The sequence below is a fragment of the Schistocerca gregaria genome, chromosome 1 (assembly GCF_023897955.1).
Source record: "Schistocerca gregaria isolate iqSchGreg1 chromosome 1, iqSchGreg1.2, whole genome shotgun sequence".
In the NCBI taxonomy this organism is placed as follows: Eukaryota; Metazoa; Arthropoda; class Insecta; order Orthoptera; family Acrididae; genus Schistocerca; species Schistocerca gregaria.
Genome location: NC_064920.1, coordinates 408,386,976 through 408,410,897, shown reverse-complemented (window position 1 = coordinate 408,410,897; position 23,922 = coordinate 408,386,976). Strand labels below are relative to the sequence as shown.

Genomic DNA, 23,922 nt, shown 5'->3' with positions numbered 1-23,922 from the left:
TTTTTTGTTCCTTTCTTTCCCCACCTCCTTACACACAACCTCCTGACATTGCACCTGTTAGCAGTCTAGTCCCTGCACACTCGACAAGACAGCATTTGGCTCTCTCCCCACCCATACACTACTATCACCTCCTCTTCCCCACCCCCCTTCAGATTGCTGCTTGCATCCCATGTGACGTTGCATTCCGGCCCGAGATGTTGTAGATGTGCATTAGGTGTGCTCGCATCTGTGTGTGTGTGTGTGTGTGTGTGTGTGTGTGTGTGTGTGTGTGTGTGTGTGTGTGTGTGTGTGTTAACTGTGCCTGCCTGCACCTTGACATGCCTGCACCTTGACATGCCTCCACCTTGACATGCCTGCACCTTGACATGCCTGCACCTTGACATGCCTGCACCTTGACATGCCTGCACCTTGACATGCCTGCACGTTGACATGCCTGCACGTTGACATGCCTGCACGTTGACATGCCTGCACGTTGACATGCCTGCACCTTGACATGCCTGCACCTTGACATGCCTGCACGTTGACATGCCTCCACCTTGACATGCCTCCACCTTGACATGCCTGCACCTTGACATGCCTGCACCTTGACATGCCTGCACCTTGACATGCCTGCACGTTGACATGCCTGCACGTTGACATGCCTGCACGTTGACATGCCACAACCTTGACATGCCACAACCTTGACATGCCACAACCTTGACATGCCACAACCTTGACATGCCACAACCTTGACATGCCACAACCTTGACATCCCTGCTTTATGGTAAGTATATATATTTTCCTTACATTGTTGATACACTTAGAAAAAAACTATGTCAGCAGCGTTTAGGAGGATTGTTTGGAGTCAGTTCGAGACATAATTCAGGATGGTTCTATGTGGGTTGCAATCGATGAGACTACAGTGGACAAAGGGTGGTGCATTGGTGAGGTAGTAGTAATGGGATGACTATTTGAAGATACATGAGTGAAATTCTTTCTGTTGATATGTGAAGACCTACCTAAATGTAACCACCAACCATCAGCAAATCTCTTAATGACTGTGAGTGTTACATGGCCTAATGGCATAAAACATGAACAAGGTTCCTTGTTAGTTATCGAAGCTGTTCCCTCTAAGGTAAAAGCTAAGAAGTACTGAATGTTTTATATCCATTAACAGGCCATTGATTTTTGGTGAATATAATTGGCATGTGGGGGGGGGGGGGGGGTATCTGGTCAACAGTACTATGGGGAGATACGAAATACTCCCGAGGAGCAAGAGATGGCTTGTGCATATATTTTATTGTTTTCTTGATGTTGTTGTTGTCTTCAGTCATGATACTGGTTTGATGCAGCTCTCTATGCTACTCTATCCTGTGCAAGCTTCTTCATGTCCCAGTACTTACTGCAACCTACAGCCTTCTGAATCTGCTTACTGTATTCATCTCTTGGTCTCCCTCTATGATTTTTACCCTCCACGCTGCCCTCCAGTGCTAAAATTGTGATCCTTGGATGCCTCAGAACATGTCCTACCGACCGGTCCCTTCTTCTTGTCAAGTTGTGCCACAAAAACCCCTTCTCCCCAATTCTATTCAATACCTCCTCATTAGTTATGTGATCTACCCATCTAGTCTTCAGCATTCTTCTGTAGCACCACATTTCAAAAGCTTCTATTCTCTTCTTGTGCAAACTATTTATCGTCCATGTTTCACTTCCATACATGGCTACACTCCATACAAATACTTTCAGAAATGACTTCCTGACGCTTAAATCTATACTCGATGTAAACAATTTTCTCTTCTTGAGAAATGCTTTCCTTGCCATTGCCAGTCTACATTTTTTATCCTCTCTACTTCTACCATCATCAGTTATTTTGCTCCCCAAATAGCAAAACTCCTTTACTATTTTAAGTGTCTTATTTCCTAATCTAATTCCCTCAGTATCACCCAACTTAATTCGACTACATTCCATTATCCTCGTTTTGCTTTCGTTGATGTTCATATTATATCCTCCTTTTAAGACACTGTCCATTCCGTTAAACTGCTCTTCCAAGTCCTTTACTGTATCTGACAGAATTACAATGTCATCGGCGAACCTCAATGTTTTTATTTCTTCTCCATGGACTTCAATCCCTACTCCGAAACTGCTTTTTCCAATATAGAGATTGACTAACATCACGGACATGTTACAACCCTGTCTCACTCCCTTCCCAACCGCTGATTCCCTTTCATGCCCCTCGACTCTTCTAACTGTCATCTGGTTCCTGTACAAATTGTAAATAGCCTTTCGTTCCATGTATTTTACCCCTGCCACCTTTCTCTAAGTCTACAAATGCTAGAAATGTAGGTGTGCCTTTCCTTAATATATTTTCTAGGATAAGTCGTATGGTCAGGATTGCCTCACATGTTCCAACATTTCTGCAGAATCCAAACTGATCTTCGCCGAGGTCGTCTTCTACCAGTTTTTCCATTTGTCTGTACAGAATTCGCGTTAGTATTTTGCAGCTGTGACTTATTAAACTAATAGTTCAGTAATTTTCACATCTGTCAACACCTGCTTTCTTTGGGATTGGAATTATTATATTCATCTTGAAGTCTGAGGGTATTTCGCCTGTTTCATACATCTTGCTCACCAGATGGTACAGTTTTGTCAGTACTGCCTCTCCCAAGGCTGTCAGTAGTTCCAATGGATTGTTGTCTACTCCCGGGGCCTTGTTGCGACTCAGGTCTTCCTGTGCTCTGTCAAACTCTTCACACAGTATCGTATCTCCCATTTCATCTTCATCTACATCCTCTACCATTTCCATAATATTGTCCTCTAGTACATCGCCCTTGTATAGACCCTCTATATATTCCTTCCACCTTTCTGCTTTCCCCTCTTTGCTTAGAACTGGGTTTCCATCTGAGCTCTTGATATTCATACAAGTGGTTCTCTTTTCTCCAAAGGTCTCTTTAATTTTTCTGTAGGCACTATCTATCTTACCCCCAGTGAGATAAGCCTCTACATCCTTACATTTGTCCTCTAGCCATCCCTGCCTAGCCATTTTTCGCTTCCTGTCGATCTCATTTTTGAGACGTTTGTATTCCCCTTTGCCTGCTTCATTTACTGCGTTTTTATATTTTCTCCTTTCATCAATTAAATTCAATATTTCTTCTGTTACCCAACGATTTCTACTAGCCCTCGTCTTTTTACCTACTTGATCCTCTGCTTCCTTCACTACTTCATGCCTCAGAGCACCCAGTCTTCTTCTACTGTATTTGTTTCCCCCATTCCTGTCAATTGTTCCCTTATGCTCTCCCTGAAACTCTGTACAACCTCTGGTTGAGCCAGTTTATCCAGGTCCCATCTCCTTAAATTCCCACCTGTTTGCAGTTTCTTCAATTTTAATCTACAGTTCATAACCAATAGATTGTGTCTTACAATTTAAAACCTGGTTTCTAAATCTTACCATTATATAATCTATCTGATACCTACTAATATCTCCAGGATTCTTCCATGTATACAACCTTCTTTTATGATTCTTGAACCAAGTGTTAGCTATGATTAAGTTATGTGCTCTGTGCAAATTTCTACCAGACGGTTTCGTCTTTCATTTCTCTCCCCCATCCATATTCACCCACTGTTTCCTTCTCTCCATTTCTCTACTGTCGAATTCCATGCCCCATGACTATTAAATTTTCGTCTCTCTTCACTGCCTGAATAATTTCTTTTATCTCATCATACATTTCATCAATTTCTTCATCATCTGCAGAGCTAGTTGGCATATAAACTTGTGCTACCGTAGTAGGCATGGGCTTCGTGTCTATCTTGGCCACAATAATGCGTTCACTATGCTGTTTGTAGTAGCTTACCCGCACTCCTATATTTTTTTTTATTCATTATTAAACCTACTCCTGCATTACCCCTATTTGATGTTGTATTTATATCCCTGTATTTTGAATGGAATGGACAGTGTCTTGAAAGGAGCATATAAGATGAACATCAACAAAAGCGAAACGAGAGTAATGGAATGCAGTCAAATTAAGTCATGTGATGCTGAGGGAATGAGATTAGGAAATGAGACACTTAAAGTAGTAAAGGAGTTTTGCTATTTGGGGAGCGTAATAACTGATGATGGTCGAAGTAGAGAGGATATAAAATGTAGACTGGCAATGGCAAGGAAAGCGTTTCTGAAGAAGAGAAATTTGTTAACATCGAGTATAGATTTAAGTGTCAGGAAGTCATTTCTGAAAGTATTTGTATGGAGTGTAGCCATGTATGGAAGTGAAACATTGACGATAAATAGATTGGACAAGAAGAGAATAGAAGCTTTCGAAATGTGGTGCTACAGAAGAGTGCTGAAGATTAGGTGGGTAGATCACATAACTAATGACGAAGTATTGAATAGGATTGGGGAGAAGAAAAGTTTGTGGCACAACTTGACCAGAAGAAGGGATCGGTTGGTAGGACATCTTCTGAGGCATCAAGGGATCACCAATTTAGTGTTGGAGGGCAGCATGGAGGGTAAAAATGGTAGAGGAAGACCAAGAGACGAATACACTAAGCAGATTCAGAACGATATAGGTTGCAGTAGGTACTGGGAGATGAAGAAGCTTGCACAGGATAGAGTAGCATGGAGAGCTGCATCAAACCAGCCTCAGGACTGAAGAAGAAGAAGAAGACGACGACGACAACAACAACAACAACAACAACAACCACCCTGTATTCACCTGACCAAACGTCTTGTTCCTCCTGCCACCGAACTTCACTAATTCCCACTATATCTAACTTCAACCTATCCATTTACCGTCTTAGATTTTGTAACCTACCTGCCGGGATCTGACATTCCATGCTCCGGTCCGTAGAATGCCAGTTTTCTTTCTCCTGATAATGACGTCCTCTTGAGTAGTCCCCGCCCGGAGGTCTGAATGGGGGACTATCTTTACCTCTGGAATATTTTACCCAAGAGCACGCCATCATTATTTAACCGTACAGTAAAGCTGCATGCCCTCAGGAAAAATTACAGCTTTCAGCCGTTCGCAGTACCAGTGCAGCAAGGCCGTTTTGGTTAGTGTTGCAAGGCCAGAACAGTGAATCATCCAGACTTCTGCCCTTGCAACTAATGAAAAGGCTGCTGCCCCGCTTCAGGAACCACACGTTTGTCTGGCCTCTCAACAGATACCCCTCAGTTGTGGTTGCACCTAAGGTACGGCCATCTGTATTGCTGAGGCACCCAAGCCTCCCCACCAACGGCAACGTCCATTGTTCATGGGGATAGTTTTCTTGATATGACTAGAAAATTCCTGCTTGCTATACAGATGCGTGCAAAAAGAGATGGGGTTTTCAGGGGAAACAAAGAATACAACAGGATTCCCACTTAATTTGGCAGAAGTGTTGTGCAGTCAAAACACAAGACCATCTGGATGCAGAAGATCAAGGGGTTAATTACAAGGAGATATTCAAGTGAAGAAACACAAATTTCCCACACAGCATGTGCCACCGAAACCTGTACATGACCACCAAGGTGGTCATTGACCAGTGTGGACTAACAAGTGGATTAGTTGCAAATTCCCTAAATGTGCAGGTTATGCACAAAACTTATGGGAAAAGTGTATTGTTGATCTCTGTTTTAACAAACCCAACAATTGTCTCAGGAGATTTCATATCGAATAGCATACATGAAATGCTATACTTAAAATCCAGAAATTATACCTTGATGTCACATTATTGCAGAAGTGCTGCACACACTTTTTCAATAAAATCTGTGTTCTTCAAAGGAAATTATTTCTTAAAATATTTTTCCATTATGCCGTGTCTACCAAAGAACATAATTTTAGCTATGTTACTCAAATTTACATTACTGAGATACAAAGGGTTAAGGTACATCAACCACAGACTCGGCTTCAGGGTAGAATTTTACCTCAGAGTGTTAAGGGTTAAACATCTCTATTGTGAAAGGAATGTTATAAGGGATTATTCAGTAAAGAACAAAAAAAGGCATGGTCTGTAAGTAAAATGTGAGGAAAATGTTAGGGAAATGGCAGCACCTTCCAAACAAGTTTCTTGACAGCTGTTGTCATGTTAGCAACATGCACATAGATGTTAGTTTGTGTTACAGGAGCACATGAATAATTTCGTTTTTCAAAAGACATAATTTTTGCCTTTGACAGTGAATTAGTTATTTGTAGAGACCATAGTTACAGTTTTGCATTTGACCATTTTCACATGGAATACTACGGGAATAGACAGTGGCTGAAAAAACAGTTGATGATGACAGTTATGTCCTGTGAAAAGTTACATAAATCACTGGGCCCCATCCTGAGAAAGAAGTATTATTGTTAGTGGTTTTTCTTCTGCTGGGATCCCAGTGCATCTTGATGTTAACAATAAATAGAATTATGATTACATTCCTTGAAAGAAATTTGAAATAAATGACATCTTCATCCTACCAACTGCAAAGCATTCGTTCTTTCGAAACAGTGTTCTGGCTGTTAGCTTTTTTATTATGACTCAGTCCCTATTTTTTTATATCAATAAGACATATTTTTTGTAACCAGAAATGATCTCGGTTTGGAATGATGAGAGTTGATTCATCAGTCAAGTGATGATAAGGTATCGGAGATCAACAAGCACTTCCATGACTTTGGTGTTTTCTGCTAATGGTTGATAGCTATACACAACTAAGTCATTGAACACAATTTCACTTAGTGGTGACTGTTCATACAAGCACAATAGTCCAGTTACAGATGACTTAACAGTTTTCAGAATCACAAATATCAGAATAAGAAATGACAGATTACAGATGTTAAACAGAGTCTGAGCAAAATACTGTTGCAGTAAGGAATTTGAATGATAGAAATATGTACACTTTGGCTCTTAACCTGATTGGCCCATGTCTGTAGAAAACAAGTTGGGATAGATTACTCACAATATATATTTAAGGGTTGCAGAAAAATCTGATCAGTGTCATAATTTGATAAAATAGTTTATCAGTGTTCACTATAAACTGCTGTCGCATAAGTGCTTATGTCATAAATGCTTCAATGTTGTTTTTAGACTTAAAGGCTGTGTATAATGATAAAATCTTGCAAAAACTTGTTTCGTTCTAACAAACGGTTATTTTGTGTCATGGTGTTCTCACAAACTCTATGATGAGTGATAATCATCATCCTAATAAGGCATCCTTTTTGTTTGTTATTATTACAGTAATTATTATTATTATTTATTTGTTTGTTTATTTAGTTTTATACACCTAAGATTTGTTGTGCCAATCTCCTGATTCATGCATTTAGAACAGTTATGTCTTACTTCCAAAGTGAGCATTAGGATTTAATCCAAGTCTTATTTTGTTACAGGGACACAGATGTTCCTTTGTCACCAGCAGGATATCCTGTAGGGCAGGGGTTACCAAGCCCATCTGTGGATTATGGTTACCCTAGTATTTCACCATTTAGTGAATCTCCTTATTGTACTGAACAACTTGGAAATGCTAGGCCTTCATGGTATGGCCCATACAGTGCAAGGTAAGTCTTGGAGATAGAAAATCTGTTGGATGGCTTCCACATTTTTATTTATAATTGCTGACAGTTACATTAGTTAGATATTCTGTTAAAAGCCATGTATTTATTTTTATACAGTCCTCAGAATGTAGTCATTGGCCTAACCAATGATTTGTTTGTTACAAAGTGTTTTTGTTCTGTTGTTTTATTAACTCCCTTATTACCATCTGATTGAATGCAGTTCTAGAGAACAAATAAATACTTAAATGAAAACAAGGGTAAAAAGGCTTGTGTAGCCTGTACCAGTCCTATAAGAATTTTTACTCTTTTGTGTGTTCCTTTTACTTAAAGTGGAGAAACTTTGATTGGAAATGTCACTATACGTAGCTTATATTGCTATTTCTTCCACAATTCAGATAAGTCCCATTTCATTAATTTTACTCTCTCACATTTGGTTGAAATCACCAGTAACGATGTATTTATCAGAAATTATTGTAGCCACATTCTTCTGTGTCCCGATAGGAGATTTCAGGCTATTTGTCAGTGGTGAGACAGTATGGTAATGCCACATGTTGCAAAAACATTCTTCCATGTTATTAGTGAATAATTTTTCTATAGTGTTGCTTCTGCCTGTTTACATTAGAATTACCTTGCACATCCAGTTTCAGAACTGCTCGGGATCCACCACTTATTCTGGATATTGAGCGAGCAGACCTTGAACTGCAGTGGATTATCAGTTCAGGCAGTATGTTATCAAAATGGAATGATATCGCTTATGTAAGGTATGTGAAGATATATATATTTTTATGCTTAAGATCAATATTGGATGGCAGTTTCATTGGAGAAAACCCATATTTTATTGTTGTTTGTTTTAATAGAAGAGCAACCTGGAAAATCAATATCCTCCTTCCTCTGTGCCCCTCCTCTTCACTCATCAACCATACCTTTTACTTCTCCCTTCGAAAAAACTATTTTCCTTCATATAATAACTTATGACTCTTCTTCTTCTTCTTCTTCTTCTTCTTCTTCTCTGAAAACACATCCATTAATATGTAATTTATAACTGTGTAATAATAATACAAAATGTTCCTCATACTTTGCACATTTTGGCACTAAGATATAACAAAACAGTAATCGCAATGACTGCCTGGTAGTAGACTTCTACCATTTATCTGTCTATCCACCTGTAAACACTACCTGAGTGATCCCATCCCAGAAGTCTAACATAAACTCCAGTCCCTGCTTAAAACCTTGGTCCTTCCCAAACATCTTCCCTGAACCCATTCCCTCCTCACTCCTATGAACTCCTCCACATGCCAATCTTCTACATGCACCACAAAAACAACAGTACTGGACACCTCATTGTGGTTGGGTATTGTGCACCACTGAAAGAATTTTCTACATCTACATCTACATTTATACTCTGAAAGCCACCAAACGGTGTGTGGCAGAGGGCACTTTACGTGCCACTGTCATTATCTCCCTTTTCTGTTTTAGTCGCGTATGGTTCGCGGGAAGAATGACTGCCGGAAAGCCTCTGTGTGCGCTTGAATCTCTCTAATTTTACATTCGTGATCTCCTCGGGAGGTATAAGTAGGGGGAAGCAATATATTCGATACCTCATCCAGAAACGCACCCTCTCGAAACCTGGCGAGCAAGCTACACCCTATGCAGAGCGCCTCTCTTGCAGAGTCTGCCACTTGAGTTTGCTAAACATCTCCGTAACGCTATCACGGTTACCAAATAACCCTGTGACGAAACGTGCCGCTCTTCTTTGGATCTTCTCTATTTCCTCCGTCAACCCGGCTTGGTACGGATCCCACACTGATGAGCAATACTCAAGTATAGGTCGAACGAGTGTTTTGTAAGCCACCTCCTTTGTTGATGAACTACATTTTCTAAGGATTCTCCCAATGAATCTCAACCTGGTACCCGCCTTACCAACTATTAATTTTATATGATCATTCCACTTCAAACCGTTCCGCACGCATACTCCCAGATATTTTACAGAAGTAACTGCTACCAGTGTTTGTTCCGCTATCATAAAATAAAGGATCCTTCTTTCTATGTATTCGCAATACATTACATTTGTCTATGTTAAGTGTCAGTTGCCACTCCCTGCACCAAGTGTCTATCCGCTGCAGATCTTCCTGCATTTCGCTACAATTTTCTAATGCTGCAACTTCTCTGTACACTACAGCATCATCCGCGAAAAGCCGCATGGAACTTCCGACACTATCTACTAGGTCATTTATATATATTGTGAAAAGCAATGGTCCCATAACACTCCCCTGTGGCACGCCAGAGGTTACTTTGTCTGTAGACGTATCCATTGGTAACAACATGCTGTGTTCTGTTTGCTAAAAACTCTTCAATCCAGCCACACAGCTGGTCTGATATTCCATAGGCTCTTACTTTGTTCATCAGGCGACAGTACGGAACTGTATCGAACGCCTTCCGGAAGTCAAGGAAAATAGCATATATCTGGGAGCCTGTATCTAATATTTTCTGGGTCTCATGAACAAATAAAGCGAGCTGGGTCTGACACGGTTGCTGTTTCTGGACTCCATGTTGATTCCTACAGAGTAGATTTTGGGTTTCCAGAAATGACATGATACGCGAGCAAAAAACATGTACTAAAATTCTACAACAGATCTTTGTCAGAGATATAGGCCTATAGTTTTGCACATCTGCTCGACAACCCTTCTTGAAAACTGGGACTACCTGTACTCTTTTCCAATCATTTGGAACCTTCCGTTCCTCTAGACTTGCGGTACAGGGCTGTTAGAAGGGGGGCAAGTTCTTTCGCGTACTCTGTGTAGAAATGAATTGGTATCCCATCAGATCCAGTGGACTTTCCTCTGTTGAATGATTTCAGTTGCTTTTCTATTCCTTGGACACTTATTTCAATGTCAGCCATTTTTTCGTTTGTGCATGGATTTAGAGAAGGAACTGCAGTGCGGTCTTCCCCTGTGAAACAGCTTTGGAAAAAGGTGTTTAGTATTTCAGCTTTACACGTGTCATCATCTGTTTCAATGCCATCATCATCCCAGAGTGTCTGGATATGCTGTTTCAATCCACTTACTGATTTAACGTAAGACCAGAACTCCCTAGGATTTTCTGTCAAGTCGGTACATAGAATTTTACTTTCGAATTCACTGAACGCTTCATGCATAGTCCTCCTTACACTAACTTTGACATCGTTTAACTTCTGTTTGTCTAAGAAGTTTTGGCTGTGTTTAAATTTGCGGTGAAGCTCCCTTTGCTTTCGCAGTAGTTTCATGACTTTTTAGTTGAACCACTGTGGGTTTTTCCCGTCCCTCAAAGTTTTACTTGGCACGTACCTGTCTAAAACGCAGTTTATGATTACCTTGAACTTTTTCCATAAACACTCAACATTGTCAGTGTTGGAACAGAAATTTTCATCTGTTACGTGGTCTGAAATCTGCCTCCTATTACTCTTGCTAAACAGATAACCCTTCCTCCCTTTTTTTAATATTCCTATTTACTTCCATATTCAGGGATGCTGCAACGGCCTTATGATCACAGATTCCTTCCTTATGATCACGGATTCCCTGTTCTGCGCTTACAGAGTCGAAAAGTTCGGGTATGTTTGTTATCAGTAGGTCCAAGATGTTATCTCCACAAGTCGGTTCTCTGTTTAATTGCTCGAGGTAATTTTCAGATAGTGCACTCAGTATAATGTCACTTGATGCTTTGTTCCTACCACCCGTCCAAAACATCTGAGTGTCCCAGTATATATCTCGTAAATTGAAATCTCCACCTAAGACTATAATATGCTGGGAAAATTTATGTGAAATGTACTCCAGATTTTCTCTCAGTTGTTTTGCCACTAATGCTGCCGAGTCCGGAGGTCGCTAAAAGGAGCCAATTATTAACCTAGCTCAGTTGTTGAGTATAACCTCCACCCATAATAATTCACAGGAACTATCCACTTCTACTTCACTACAGGATAAACTACTACTAACAGCGACAAACACGCCACCACCGGTTGCATGCAATCTATCCTTTATAAACACCGTTTGTGCCTTAGTAAAAATTTCGCCTGAATTTATCTCTGGCTTCAGCCAGCTTTCTGTACCTATAACGATTTCAGCTTCGGTACTTTCTACCAGCGCTTGAATTTCCGGTACTTTACCAATGCAGCTGCAACAGTTTACGATTACAATACTGATTGCTGCTTGGTCCCCGCATGTCCTGACTTTGCTCCACACCCTTTGAGGCTGTTGCCCTTTCTGTACTTGTCCGAGGCCATCAGACCTAAAAAACCGCCCAGTCCATGCCGCATAACCCCTGCTACCCGTGTAGCCGCTTGCTGCGTGTATTGGACTCCTGACCTATCCAGCCGAACCTGAAACCCCACCACCCTATGGAGCAAGTCGAGGAATCTGCAGCCCACACAGTTGCAGAACCGTCTCAGCCTCTCATTCAGACCTTCCACTCGGCTCTGTACCAAAGGTCCGCAGTCAGTCCTGTCGACGATGCTGCAGATGGTGAGCTCTGCTTTTATCCCGCTAGTGAGACTGGCACTCTTCACCAAATCAGATAGCCGCCAGAAGCCAGAGAGGATTTCCTCCTATCCATAGCGACACACATCATTGGTGCCGACATGAGCAACCACCTGGAGATGGGTGCATCCTGTACCCTTCATGGCATTTGGAAGGACCCTTTCCAGAACTGGAATGACTCCCCCCGGTATGTACACGGAGTGCACATTGGTTTTCTTCCCCTCTCTTGCTGCCATATCCCTAAGGGGTCCCACTACACGCCTGACGTTGGAGCTCCCAACTACCAGTAAGCCCACCCTCTGCGACTGCCCGGATCTTGCAGAATGACGGGCAACCTCTGGAACAGGACAAGCAGCCATCTCCGGCTGAAGATCAGCATCAGCTGGAGACAGAGCCTGAAACCGGTTTGTCAGACAAACTGGAGAGGCCTTCCGTTCAGCTCTCCGGAATGTCTTTCGCCCCCTGCCACACCTCGAGACGACCTCCCACTCTACCACAGGTGAGGGATCAGCCTCAATGTGGGCAGTATCCCGGGCAGCCACAGTCGTAGTCCGATTGGGGGATGCGTGGGATGAGCTGGCCGTCCCCGACAAACCCCCAACCGGACCCCCACAGTGATGTCCATTGGCAACAGCCTCAAGCTGTGTGACCGAAGCCAACACTGCCTGAAGCTGGGAGCGAAGGGATGCCAACTCAGCCTGCATCCGAACACAGCAGTTGCAGTCCCTATCCATGCTGAAAACTGTTGTGCAGAGAACGTCTGAATTAATCTACAGAGAGCACAAACAAATTGACACAAAATTTAAACTGTTATTAAAATACAAGATTGCCTAGTAAATGCAGTAATGCTGCTACTTGCGCACTGCTGACACACTGTTTGGCGGCGGAAGGAGACTACGCGATTTTAATACGCCCGAAATTTATGAATTAAACAATGCAAGTACCAAAAACATGCAAAGAAATTAAGAATTAAATTATATAACAAATGAGTGAGCTAGGAGTATACGACTTTATGCTGGCAGCTGCTTATCCAACGGCGGCAGGGAGCATTGATCAACACCTCGAACTAATTGCCCATAATCTAGCCTCCCACATCAAAGACACCAAGATCTTCCTTCACTGAATCTCCATAATCCCAACACCTTTACCTTCTTGATCCTTACTCATCACTGTTGATGCCACCTCCCTATACATTGACATCCCTCATGCTCGTAGTCTTACCGCTATTGAACACCACCTTTCCCAGATATCCTCGAGACTCCAAACCCACTACTTCATTCCTCATTCACTTTACTAACTTTCTCCTAACCCACAACAACTTACCCTTTGAAGTGAAAATTTATAAACAAATCGACGGCACGGTCATGAGTACCTGCATGGCACCCTCCTATGCCAATATTTTTATCTAGAGGAGTTCATCCTAGCCTCCCAAAACATCAAACTCCTAGTCTAGTTCAGGTTCATTGATGATATCTTCATGATTTGGACCAGGGCCCAGACACCATATCTTCGTTTCTCCACAAACTCAAAGCCTTCTCTCCCATCTGCTTCATGTAGTCCTCCTCAACCCTGCATGTCACTTTTCTAAATGTTGACTTCTTCCTCTGATGGCTTCATCCATACCTCTGTCCAACTGTACCTTAATTTTGACAGTTGCCATCCCTTTCACTTCAAAAAAATAGCCTGGCTACCTGGGAGCAGTGCATCTGCAGAGACAAAAACTCCCTTTCTCAGTATGCTGAGGTTTTCACCAAGGCCTTCACAGACAGGCACTACCCCAAGACCTAGTCTGCAAAAAGATTTTTTGTGCCATTTCCCCCTCGCCCCAAATCCTCCCATAACTCTCGAAGACCAGCCGCAAAGGAGAGTCTCCTTCATCACCCAGTACCACCCTGGACTAGAATAACTGAAACACATTCTTCACCAGGAGTTGATTACCTACCACCGTCCCCTATAACGAGGGACATCCAACTGGAGATATTTCTCACCCCTCCCAACCTCCACAACATCCTAGTCCATCTCTGTCACCGTCAAGCCCAACCCCTTGCCACAAGGACCGTATCCCTGTGGAAGACCCAGGTGCAAAAAACCTGCAATCCACCCACCCAGCACTTCTTATTCCAGTCCTGTCACAGGTTTACCCTACCCAATCATTGGCCGTGACATTTGTGAAAGCAGCCATGTAATTTACCAAGTCTGCTGCAATCATTGCACAGCTTTTTATATTGGTATGACTACCAACCAGCTGTCCATCAGTATGAATGGCCACCACCAAACTGTGGCCTTGAGTAAAGTAGACCACCCCGTGGCACAACATGCAGCTTCACTAGCTATCCCTCTACCACCAGCTTTTTTGAACTGCATAGGTGGAAGTTATCCTTATAACACAGTCTCTGCTGTAATTATCTTGGCCTCCAGATACAGTAATATACTGCCCCCGCACCCTCTGCCCAGCAGTTTGCATCTCCTCTGTCCTATCGCCTCCTTCCCACTCTCATCTTCCAACCTGTTTATTTGCAGCCCTCTGCCCATCTTTTCCCACTCCTCACCTTTTTTTCCCTCCTTTTTTTCCCCAACTCCCTGCCCCACAACCTTCAGATGCTGCACCTATTGACAATGTAGTCCGTGCACACTCCACCAGAAAGCATTCATGTGCCCCACCACCCATACACTACTATCCTTTCCCCGCAACATCCAGATTGCTGCTTGCATTCAATGTGATCTTGCATTCTGACCTGAGGTGCTGAAGTTTGGTTTGTGTGTGTATGAGGTGTGCTTGTTTGTGAATGGTGGGATGTTTGTGAATGGTGGGTATGTGTCTCTCTTATTGATTGAATGCTGTGGGGGAGAGCTGTGTGTCTCATTTAATTGTCTGTCTCTGCAATTTGACATGTCTTCTTTACGACAAGTAGCTGTCTGTCTTTTCCTACAATGTTGATATTCCTACCTGGAGTTCCCTTTGTTTGAAAACAGAAACAAAGAGACCTGTAGCTGAGCCCTCAATCGCCTAAAGTGGGAAACACAACAGCAGCATTGCTTTAGGTACTAAACATTTATAACGTCAAAGATAAGTTCCTTGTTGGGTATAAATAATGAACAGAAAAAGAGAAAGTCTAGATTTTGGATACATGATGAGAAAGATCACCCATTTGCAAAACTTGTTCAGTATTTTTGAGCATTTTACTCATTCATTCAGTGATGTATTCATCTTGGTCCATACATCCCATGAAGGAGGAGGATCTTCTGTGATGGGGGAACAAATCATTATTTGTTAACAAAAGACAGTCTGATCATAGAAACTTAACTCTCTTAACAATAAACCATTGTTATACTGCTTACTTCAACTGATGATTACTCTAGGTAGGAGTCATTCAGTAAATTGGAAGAAAGCTGCTTCTTCTTCAGTTACACTAGGTAGCTGCTCTTTACGTGCAATTGGTATTTTAAATGTTACTTGATAACAGTTGTATTCTTCAAAGAAAATATGTACCTTAATCTGTAAGTATTGAGTCATATATATGATGCATTACTGTCATTTAATTTTATGACCACTGCTGCTAGAGATTTGAGCTTTTCAGTTCTTGAATTTAAATGTGCAGCATTAAGGTATGAACCATGATGTATATGTGACAACCAAATGAGGGGCAGTGCATTATTTACACTGAGGTAGACTGTCTGTCTCTCTTGATAGAGTATCCAACATCTGCTACTGGTAATGAAAAGGATCTTGTACCTTGTTGGTGGTGGCTGTGGTGACGATGGTGAAATGCTTTTCTTGTTGTTGCCATCTCTCTTCAAATTCCGACATCATAAAATATTTTGTCAGCCAAATAGTGCCTCATTTCTTAATGCAATTCCCTCAGCATTGTATGATTTGAGTTCATTCGATTAACTTTGTTTTACTTTTATAGAGATTCATCTTGTAACTTTTTTTCGAGACTACCCATTCAGCTCAACTGCTCTTTCCTAGTCGCTTTCCTTCTCTAACAGAATAACAAAATCATCATCAAACCTCGACTTTTATTTCTTCTCCCTGAACTGTAATTCTTTTGCCAAACGTCTTCATGGTTTCCTTTTATGCTTGGTCAGTCTGCAAATCAAGGACGGCTAAAAGTCTGTGTCAGTTCCTTTTAAACCACTACTTCCCTTTCACACACTACAGTATCAATTTTTTTTTACAAGTTGTGAATAACTCCTGTAGTTTATCTCTGCTACCTTCAAGTTCTCAGAAGCTTTTTCTAAGTCTGCTAAGGTTATAAATGTCAGTTTGCCTGTCTTTAACCTGTTTCACTATATTTTATACTTAATTACCATATTCTATCACAATACCTGCGTGGGAACTACATTTGTCATCTTGTCATTTGGTGAGCATAAGTTCTTTGGCTTTCCCATATCGAGAGCAGGATACATATAACTGACCATGTGGAAAGCCTGATTCTTTCAAATTAATACCTCAACTTAATGTTTTTCTGTGAACCTTATTTATAGTGATATTAAATGCTAAACCAAATGGAAATTGCAGTCGTTTGAACTGAAATGGCAGTTCTTTCCCTGATATTGCTTTTGTTTCAGTTATATTATTTGGGAACTGTTAAATACCATTTATTTAGTGGCCATTTATACAATCAGTTGGGTGAGTGGCTTTGCTAATTTGTAAGTTTTTCAACAAAGTGTTTTGCTTCTTCATCACTGGAAAGTACTTGAGGCCAAAGAATTGATGTCTTCAAATATGCACTGATTTCATCTGCAGAGTTGATTTTTTAATAACTAGAAGTATTTGCAAAAATTGTCCAGAATCTGTAAGTAATATATCTCCCATTAATTCCAGGTTACCTTGGAGATCTAGAACATTTTTGAATCTTCTGACAGCTTTCATAACATTTTGAAATTTTCTACAACATTCTGGAAGGAACATTTTAGCCAGTCTCAGGCACTTCAGCACTCGATTCCAAGCTGCTTCACCATCTTCTCAAAGGAGACCTCTGCTTCACCGTCTTCTCAAAGGAGACCTCTGCTTCACCGTCTCCTCAAAGGAGACCTCTGGTGTGGTGCTCTCTTTAAACACCCATGTCTTCGAACCCAACCATTGCAGTTCCAAACCAAACCACATTTGTAGATAGGGGGATGGAGGGCTATTATACCATACATCAACGATGGGGCTGCAGGAGGTGTGGTGGAATTAAGCGATATGCCCAGGGAAACCACGTTTACATTTAACATGTGGTCCAGGAACAGACGCCCTCTTTAGATGCCCTTTTCTTGATAACTAACCCCTGAAGTTTGTAGACAAAACCTTATGGATGGAGATTTACCTCCCTTACAATCCCAATGAGGCTGTGAAATTCACTTGCAAAGTTTTGGTGGCATGCACAGACACAGCACACTTTTATTGTATATATTAATTAGGCTTATTTTGTAATTGAAGGTATTAATTTATTAAAATCTTTGAGACAGAAGTGTTGGTCAGTATGTACCTTCATGAAGTACAATACCCAGTATTGCTTATAGAAAAGCACATAAATACATCACAGCTCTGCTACCTTTTCAGACAGTAATTTCTTGTTCTGGAGAGAGGTAGGTAGGAGGTGGAATAACAATTGTTGGGTGGCTGTGGCAGAAGAGGGTGGGGTGGGGGGAGGCAGGGACAACGCGTAAAATCTTGACTATATGGACCCATGTTGTATTGGACAAAAACGAGGCCTCCTTTCCTCTTCTAACTGGAAAGGTTGGTTGTAGCTTGGTTTTTGAACAAAATCTCTGTCTCGTTCAGCTTCCCTCAACCAATTTACATTTTGTGTCTGAAGAAGGAAATGTTATGTTTTATTTTTGTGTGTTTCTCTTGACAACACTGGAAGTTGTAACTCTTGAAGTTAACTGCTGGTCAAGCTTTTTGTGAACTGAATTTTCCCGTTTGTAAAATAATTGACTGACAGGCCATGCATTGCCCAGGTATTCATTTTGCAAATTTTGTACTATAAAAAAAATTAACTGCAGTTGTAGTGTAACATTTTATTTCCAGGTATTTCCTCAAGTTGCCTCGACTATACGAGTGTCTTAGTAGTAAGGAATAAATGTATTAAAACTTCATGGTGATGTGGCATTTTTTTTCACACATCTCAGTGTTAAGACATTGTATTTCCTGTATTGTGTGTGGTGCCATAATATAATTCTGTAGGTGCATTTAGTTGCATTGTGTGGGTGGTATTTGCAAATTTACTATGGATAGAGTTAATAGCACAGAAGTAATAAATTTAAACTTTATGCATTAGTTATTCATGCAATTCATCATTTGTGACATCATATCTCATAAAGTGTGATAAATAAATGGTTCTTACCCTCACAGCAGCTTTTGCCTGACAGTAAGGGATATATGTATAAGCTTTGGCACAGATCAACTTAGTGATCATTCTCTGTGTAAAAATTACTATTTTTTTTAAAGGCATTTTCTGCAGAAGAGCTTGAAAACATTGTTGGAGACAGACATAAAGTTCTGCCAGACTGAAAATGTTGAGCAACATATGTGGAAGATAACTTTCTACAACATAATTGAGCTCCTGCGCAAAAAAATGCTTGAAGATCCAGACAACAAAGAGAAATATAAACATCTGATGTTGAACATAATTGAAGAGGTGAGTGGGTTGTTTACTCAGAGCATCCCAAATTTCAGTAATCATTGTTTCCAAAACTATGAAGAACTAAATTTCAAATATCTTGAATCATTGTAAAAGACCTGCACATTTTTTTTCATGGAGTAAAATTATTTTATTCTTTCATTTCCCCTCCTTTAGTTACAGAGTATATTACCATATTTACTCAGCTAAAAAACAAGGTATTTTCCCTAGTTAGTCATTCAAAAACTGTTGTCTTTCATTTGCGGATAAAGCTTTGGCAGTAGATGTTATGCACAGATTTAATTGGCAGAATTCGAAATGTTGGGAAGGGGAACACTAGCACGATTTGGCCGAGCACTAGGAGGAATGTGAGGAGTGGAGTAGAGTGGGAAGCAAATTTTTTCATGACACCAACCATTGGAATATACAATGCATATTTTGGCTGTTATGAACATCTACTACGTTTAAACTCCAGATTTCCTGAACCAAATTGTAGTTGGAATTCAACTGACTTTAAAATTGCATAAATCTACATTTATATCTACACCTACAACATTACACTGCAAACCACTGTGAAGTGCATGGGTATGTCCCATTGTACCAATTATTAGTCTCTTTCACCCATTCCATTAACATGTGGACTGTGGGAAGAATGACGGCTTAAATGCCCTTGTGCGTGCCGTAATGTCTCTAATCTTGTTTCCATGACGCGTATGGGTGCTATATGTAGGAGGTTGTAATAAATTCATAGATTCATCACTCAACTCTGTGGTGCACGATGTGATTTTCAATGCAATAAACAGCTTTTAAGGGTGGCTTCTCTTGTCTTTTCAGTCAGGTGGCTGCAAATGCGTGCAGGACACAACACCAGTAGCAAGCACAGACTGCGGTGGACTGTGTGCATTTGTGGCCTCAGGACTGACGGAGAATGCTTAAGAGGCGACCAGTAACAGTTGTCCACTATAGTGGATGCTATGCGACACAGGGTTGAAGTTGGTTCTAGAAACTTCATAAGTGGGTTTTCATGGGATTGTTTTTGTCTATCTTCAAGTGTCTGCCAGTTCATTTCTTTCAGTATCTTTGTGACTTTCTCCCATGGTTCAAACAAACCTGTGGCCATTTGTGCTGCCCATCTTTGTACCTGTTCAGTATCTCCTGAGCAGTCCTATTTGGGGCAGATTCCACACATTTGAGCAATATTCTAGAATGGTCGCACAAGTATTTTGTAAACTATCTCCTTGGTAGACTGATTGCACTTCCCCAGTATTCTACCAATAAACTGAAGTCTATCACCTGCTTTACTCACAACTGAGCCTAAGTGATCATTCGACTTCATATCACTACTAAGTATTACACCTAGGTATTTGTTTGCGTTGACTGAGTCCAACAGTGACTCATTGTTATAGTCATAGGATATTGTTTTTTTTTTCCAAGTGCGCAATTTTACATTTTTGAACATTTACAGCAAGTTGCCAGTCTTTGCACCACTTTGAATTTTTTTCAAGATTTGACTGGCTATTTATGCAGCTTCTTTCAGACAGTACTTTGTTATAGATAACTGCATCACCTGTAAAAAGGAAAGCCTTAGGTTACTTATAATATTGTCTGCGAGGCCATTAAAATACAACACGAACAGCAGGGTTTCCGGTACGCTTCCCCAGAGGCAAACTTGAAGTTACTTCCACATCTGATGACTCTCTGTTCAAGATAACGTGCTTTGTCCTTCCTACCAAACAACCAAAGACCCATACACAAGTTTTACGTGATACCCTGTATGATTGTAAGCATAGCTGTAATACTAAGTCAAATGCTTTTTGGAAGTCTAGGAATACTGGATTTACCTGACAGCCTTGATCCGTGGCTTTCAGTATGTCATTCCACTCGATATACTTCATTATGTTTGAGCTCAGAATATTTTGCAAAATTCTACAATAAATGGATGCTAAAGATATTGGACAGTAGTTTTGTAATCCCTTCTGCAACTGTTATAGACAAGTGTGACCTGTGCTTCCTTCCAACTGCTGAGCACAGTTTTTTGTTTGAGGAATCTGCAGTACACCTACATGGTTCTGCATCTACATGGTTACTCTGCAATTCACTCTTAAGTGCCTGGCAGATGGTTCATTGAACAATTTTAATATTATTTCTCTACCATTCCACTCTCGAATGGTACATGGGGAAAAAGGAACACCTAAATCTTTACGTTCGAGCTCTGATTTCTCTTATTTTATTATGATGATCATTTCTCCGTATGCAGATGAGTGTCAACGAAATATTTTCCCATTTGGAAGAGAAAGTTGGTGATTGAAATTTTGTACATAGATCTCGCTGTAAATAAAACTGCCTTTGTTTCAGTGACTGTCTAACCTAAAAAACTGCTTAGTCCACACCGCACAGCCCTTCCTACCCATGTAGCTGCCTCCTGTGTGTAGTGGACACCTGACCTATTTGGCGGAACCTGAAACCCCACCACCCTATGGCACAAGTCGAGGAATCTGCAGCCTACATGGTCGCACAACCGTGTGAACCTCTGATTCAGACCCTCCATTCAGCTCTGTACTAAAGGTCTGCAGTCGGTCCTGTCGACGATGCTGCAGATGGTGAGCTCTGCCATCGTCTCGCTAGCAAGAGTGGCAGTCTTCACCAACTCAAATAACCGTTGAAGCCAGAGAGAATCTCTTCCGATCTATAGTGACACATATCATTAGGGCCGACATGAGCCACTACCTGCAGTTGACTGCACCCTGTACCCTTCATGGCATCCAGAAGTACCCTTTCCACATCTTGGATGACTCCCCGCAGTAAGCACACTGAGTACACTTTGGCTTTCTTCCTGTCCTTAGCTGCCATATCCCTAAGGGGCTCCTTGACCCGCCTAACATTGGCACTCCCAATGATAAAAAATCCCACTCTGCACTTGTCCGGACCTCTCAGGAAGACCAGCCACTGCCACAACAGGCGAGGCCGCCCTTGCTGGCTCAGAAGTACTTTCAGCAATGGGTAGTACCTCAAACCGGTTATGGAGGCATAAGGGTACAGCCTAGCGGCCAGCACCAACTTTCGCCTTCCGCCCAGGGATTCGCGACCCCACCACGGTTCGCCAGTCACCGTCAGGTAAGTGTCGACCAGCAGGGACGTCCGAATCCGAGGGTGCAGTGGCATCAGAGATCTCAGGCAACGCTACAGGTTCCAGAGGTGCAAAAGCGCTCGCCTTGGGTGTCCATATGTCACCCTGGCCCAGGGCAACAACTTGGAGCCTGTCGACCACAGCCAACACAGCTTCCAGCTGTTTACGGATGGTAGCCAATTCCTCCTGAATCCGTACACAACAGGCACTGTTCCTATCCATCCCTAACAATTTTTTTCCTCTCTTTTATCTTACATGCCGTTCAAAGCAAACAGATGACTGACGATTACGTGAATTTACACTATACAGGTACTAAAATTCAATGCTACAACTCTCAAATATGCCTGGAATTTGTGAATTAAACTATGCAAGTACCCTAAAACCCGCAAAGAAATTCAGAATTAAAGTTTGAAACCAATAAGTGAGCTAAGAGTATGGCGCTGCTTATCCAATGGTGGCAGGAAGCTCACAGTAGATAATAGTTAAACAGGGGGCTAACTCTGCAAGAAATTCAGTATAGAATTTGATAGGTCAGGATGTTGAGCGTTGCTCAGTTTGAATGATTTCAGCTGTTCCTGAGCACCACTAACACTTACTTGCTGTTTCATCCCTCTTTTCAGAGGTACGAGAATTAAAATGAGGAAATATCGTTTGTAAAGGAACATTTGAAAATGAAGTTAAGGATTTCTGCTTTTCGTTGCTTCCATCAATTTCATCTGCAAGTATCTGGACGCTTAACTCTGGTGCCACTAACAGCCTATGTGTATGACCAGAATGTACTGTAGAGTTGTGAAAGACCTTTGAAGAGTATTCTGCTATGGTAATCACTGAAGGCTTCATGTGTTACTCTCTTCGCAGGCAAATGCTTTTCATTCAGCATCTCTCTATCGTATCCCTATGCTGTGTTTTACACCTATTAAGCAGGAAATCTGTTTCTTCAGGAATTTCTTTTCAGTGATTGTATAGTGTGGAGGGTCTGCCCATCATGAACTGTTGTTATGCATATACAGGGTGATTCATGAAGAAATGAAAATATTTTAATATGTTATTCTACAAGTAAGACTAAAGAAAAAAATTCATATAAACATTGAAATTTAGCAACTTCTCTAATATGAAACCATCGCAAAACTGTACAAGGTTAAAGTAATGCAGGATTTCCATTTATTATGTTGTTATTGGTCTGGTGAATCTAATAAAATGTGTCCCAGACATGTATCGGCAGTAGTTTTCCAGAACATTCAGAGAAACAAGGATTATTATACAAGTAAATTTGTTTACTTTCCACCAAGAATGTAGGAACATTTATGCATTGTTGGCAACTGTTGGTGAGTTGCTTCTGTTGTTTCCAAACCTTGAAACGAGTTAGTTTTCTGTATTGTTCAGTGAAATAATATAGCAACAACAGTGTATTTAAGTGAAACCATATAGTAACTGTTTTAGTTGGTAGATTATTTATGAAATAGGAATGCCTTTCAAATTCATGACAGAGGAATACACCGATATGGTGTTTATTTATGGCAAAAATGATGGTAATGCTATGGATGCAGTTAATGAATGTCGCGCGTGTAATCCAACTATGAGGATTCTGAATCCACAAACCATTAGTGGAGTATTTCAAATGTTACGGGAGACAGGTTCCCTACCTAGCCTTCAGTCAGTACGAGCGCTCAATTTATGATGATGATGATAATGATAATATTGTGGATGCTGTTCATCATATGCCAGGTACTAGTACATGACGTCTCTCTCAACGATTAGGCATTACACAATCGCCCTAAGGTATGGCGTACACTGAAGTACAATAATCTGTATCCGTACCATAATAAAAAGTATATCATTTATTTATGGGTGATACTGCCCTTCACTTGGAATTGTGCAACTGGTTAAATACTAATTAGCAGTTGCACAAATACATTTTATTTACTGATGAAGCACAGTTGACTTGAAATGGTATAAACAATTTACGTAACTAGCATGTATGGTCCGAAGCAAACCCACATGCAGTAGTGCAACTCAATTTCCAACACTGATTTAGCATAAATGTGTGGTGTGGTATAATCAACACACGCTTTATTGGACCATTCATTTCCTCAGGACGTCTTAACTGGTGAGACGTACTTACAATTCCTTCAAGAAGAAATACCCTTCTTGCTTGAAGATGTTCCACTTGCTATGCAATTGCAAATGCACCTCCACATTTC

General features: G+C 41.1%; 1 protein-coding gene across 2 annotated transcripts in view; it reads left to right on the top strand.

Moving 5' to 3' along the window:
* LOC126349494 (telomerase-binding protein EST1A) overlaps positions 1-23,922 on the top strand; it is a 321,638-nt gene that overhangs the window by 107,295 nt on the left and 190,421 nt on the right. For both annotated transcript variants that reach the window (XM_050002435.1, XM_050002434.1), the window contains 3 exons: positions 7,311-7,478; positions 8,117-8,236; positions 18,423-18,612. In XM_050002435.1, coding sequence (XP_049858392.1) covers positions 7,311-7,478; positions 8,117-8,236; positions 18,423-18,612 — 478 coding nt within the window. The remainder of the gene's footprint in view (positions 1-7,310; positions 7,479-8,116; positions 8,237-18,422; positions 18,613-23,922) is intronic.